Source organism: Vespa crabro, chromosome 11, assembly GCF_910589235.1.
Source record: "Vespa crabro chromosome 11, iyVesCrab1.2, whole genome shotgun sequence".
Classification (NCBI taxonomy): Eukaryota; Metazoa; Arthropoda; class Insecta; order Hymenoptera; family Vespidae; genus Vespa; species Vespa crabro.
The window spans coordinates 1,552,501-1,555,000 of NC_060965.1; the positions used below are offsets into that span (position 1 = coordinate 1,552,501).

Sequence of the window (2,500 nt, forward strand, 5' to 3'; positions counted from 1 at the left end):
TAATGTAACGTAAGATAAACGAATTGTGCGTTAAAATGATAAACGATTGAAGTTCTTTTTTTTTTCTTTTTTCTTTTTTCTTTTTTTTTTTTTTTTTCTCTTTTCGAAAGGAGATAAAAAATAAAATGAAATAAAATAAAAAAGAAAAAGAAAATAATCAAGACGAAAGAAAAGAAAAGAAAAGAAAAAAAAAAAGGAAAGAAAGAAAAGAAGAAACAAGAACCCCCCCCCCCTTCCGATCAACAGCATTAGAAATCTATTCATCCCGATTAATAACTGCGGCTAATTCATTAATTTGATTTCTATTGGCATGCATGAATGCTTTAGCGGTCCATATCATGTCCGCCAATATTTCATCCTTTTTCTCGTCCATTGCTATTTCAATTGATAATTGCGGATTAAATCTATAATATGGTACGCCAATCATAGAACACCAGGTTCTAGCACGATCAACTACCCTTCCATCGCTAGCCGTGGCTTGATCTACAAGTAAAGATCCCAATGCTGTTATACCCATGGCCACTTTAGCCGTATCCCATAAACCCTCTGGTCTAAACACATCTATATCGGTTAATGGTTCAACCGGTATTAATCCTGTACCCAAGGATACAACCAATGACAATGGTATAACCTCGGATTCTCGTTTGACGGCCTTCAATGCCAAATTATATTCATGTATCTCCGTTATGGCATCTAATGTCGGATTATTGGCAATAAGTCCACCATCGAGAAATCTACCGAAAGCACGAAAATATGATGGCGCTGCACCGGTAGCACGTGCCGCCTTCCATAATAATTGTTTAGCTGGTGATAATGTATCTTTGAAATCTGTATTCCTTGGTACGTCTAATAATTCACTCGGTGATTCATAATTACGAAAAAGATGTAAATCAACGGGTTTACGATCGGCCAATACACTCGTTATCATTAATTTAGGTCTTTCTATGTCGGCCATTACAGTTTCTGGACCTAAACAATCCTTTAATATATTCTCTAAGTCCTCACTGTTGTAAGGTCTAAAACCTACGAAGGCATCCTCCTTAATACGAAAATATAAAGCTTGACATTCCTTCAATGATTTCCCCGATGCCAAACCAAGTGCTAAAATTCCACCGGTCGAAGTACCAGCAACCCAATCGAAACATTCTATTACAGGTTTCTTCAATATCGATTCAATTTCTAACAAGGTTTGTATCAATACCAATCCACGTATTCCACCACCGTCGAGACATAATAATCTTCCACCTTTCATCTTTCTTCTTCCAAATGACGCCATTACTTCCATACTGGATACATGTAACATTTGATCCAATGTATTACGTGGTATAGATCTTGGTACTTCGTTCAATCTAATACCATTGTAATTCTCATCGTATTTACATCCTATATTACAATCCTTCATCTCGTATGGACAACGTTGTGCACCAACGGCATGTAAGATATAAAGTATCTTTTGACCATCGTTATTATTAAGATTAATCATGTGTCTTGGTGTTTCGGATTTCCAATTTCTTGCATTTATGTCAGCTCCAAATCCAATGAGAACTTGTACAATTGCTATGGTCCCTGATGACACGGCCAAATGTAATGGAGTATTACCATCCTGATCGACCTTGTTTACGGAAGCCATATGACTCAATAGAGCCACCACGCAATCCAAACGTTTTCTTATAACCATAACGTGTAAAGCTGTACGTCCTTGAAAATTTACAGCGTCTATGTCAACGTGATGTTCGATCAGAGCATTTACGACCGGTCTACTATGAGACCAATGTAACGGTGTACCACCAAATCTCATGTCTTCCGAATAAAGGACATTAGGTTTATTATGTAAGAAATCACCTACGTATCCTGGACTAGAGGGTTGTCCATCAGATGGTGGTATATTAACGTCTGCTCCAATTAATAAAAGTGCCTTCACGCATTCTGGTTCATCGTTCATACAAGCGATATGTAAAGGCGTATAACCATCAATATTTCTACTATTTAAACTATTAGATAAACCTTTAATCGTTAAAATAATATCTTTGGTTGATGTAGCAGCATAATGATAGACCGTGTTCCCTTGTTTATCGGTATGTTCCAATGAGCTATTAGCAGCTTTTAACATTTGTACAGTTCGCAAATTTTTTGTTTGTACTGCTACTTGCAACGGCGATACTCCTGTATCTAAATCGCTGCTATTCAATTGACTATTTACCACCGTATTTTTAAATGCCTCGTAAAGTGCAAAATGAGCCGCCAAATGAGCCAACGTCCATGTTGGATGTTCTACCAAAGTGTCGCATAATCTCTGTATCTTGCTTACGTTGCTCATCTTCAAAAAAAAAAAAAAAAAAAAAAAGAAAAAAAAAAAAGAGAGAGAGAGGAAAAAAAACCATGAATAAGTAAATAACAATATGATTTGTAAAAAATTGTTTTAAATTGGATTAGTATTGCTATTATTAGAAAGTAAGTTTTTCTTCCATTTCTTTTTCTTTTTTTTCACTTCTCTTTTTAC

The 2,500-nt window shown here is 35.8% G+C and overlaps 1 protein-coding gene across 2 annotated transcripts in view; it reads right to left on the reverse strand.

Moving 5' to 3' along the window:
- Positions 1-2,500, reverse strand: part of LOC124428030 (85/88 kDa calcium-independent phospholipase A2) — a 3,738-nt gene that overhangs the window by 417 nt on the left and 821 nt on the right. For both annotated transcript variants that reach the window (XM_046971596.1, XM_046971595.1), the window contains one exon: positions 1-2,317. This exon is cut by the window's left edge and continues 417 nt beyond it. In XM_046971596.1, coding sequence (XP_046827552.1) covers positions 257-2,317 — 2,061 coding nt within the window. In that variant the 3' untranslated portion in view covers positions 1-256. The remainder of the gene's footprint in view (positions 2,318-2,500) is intronic.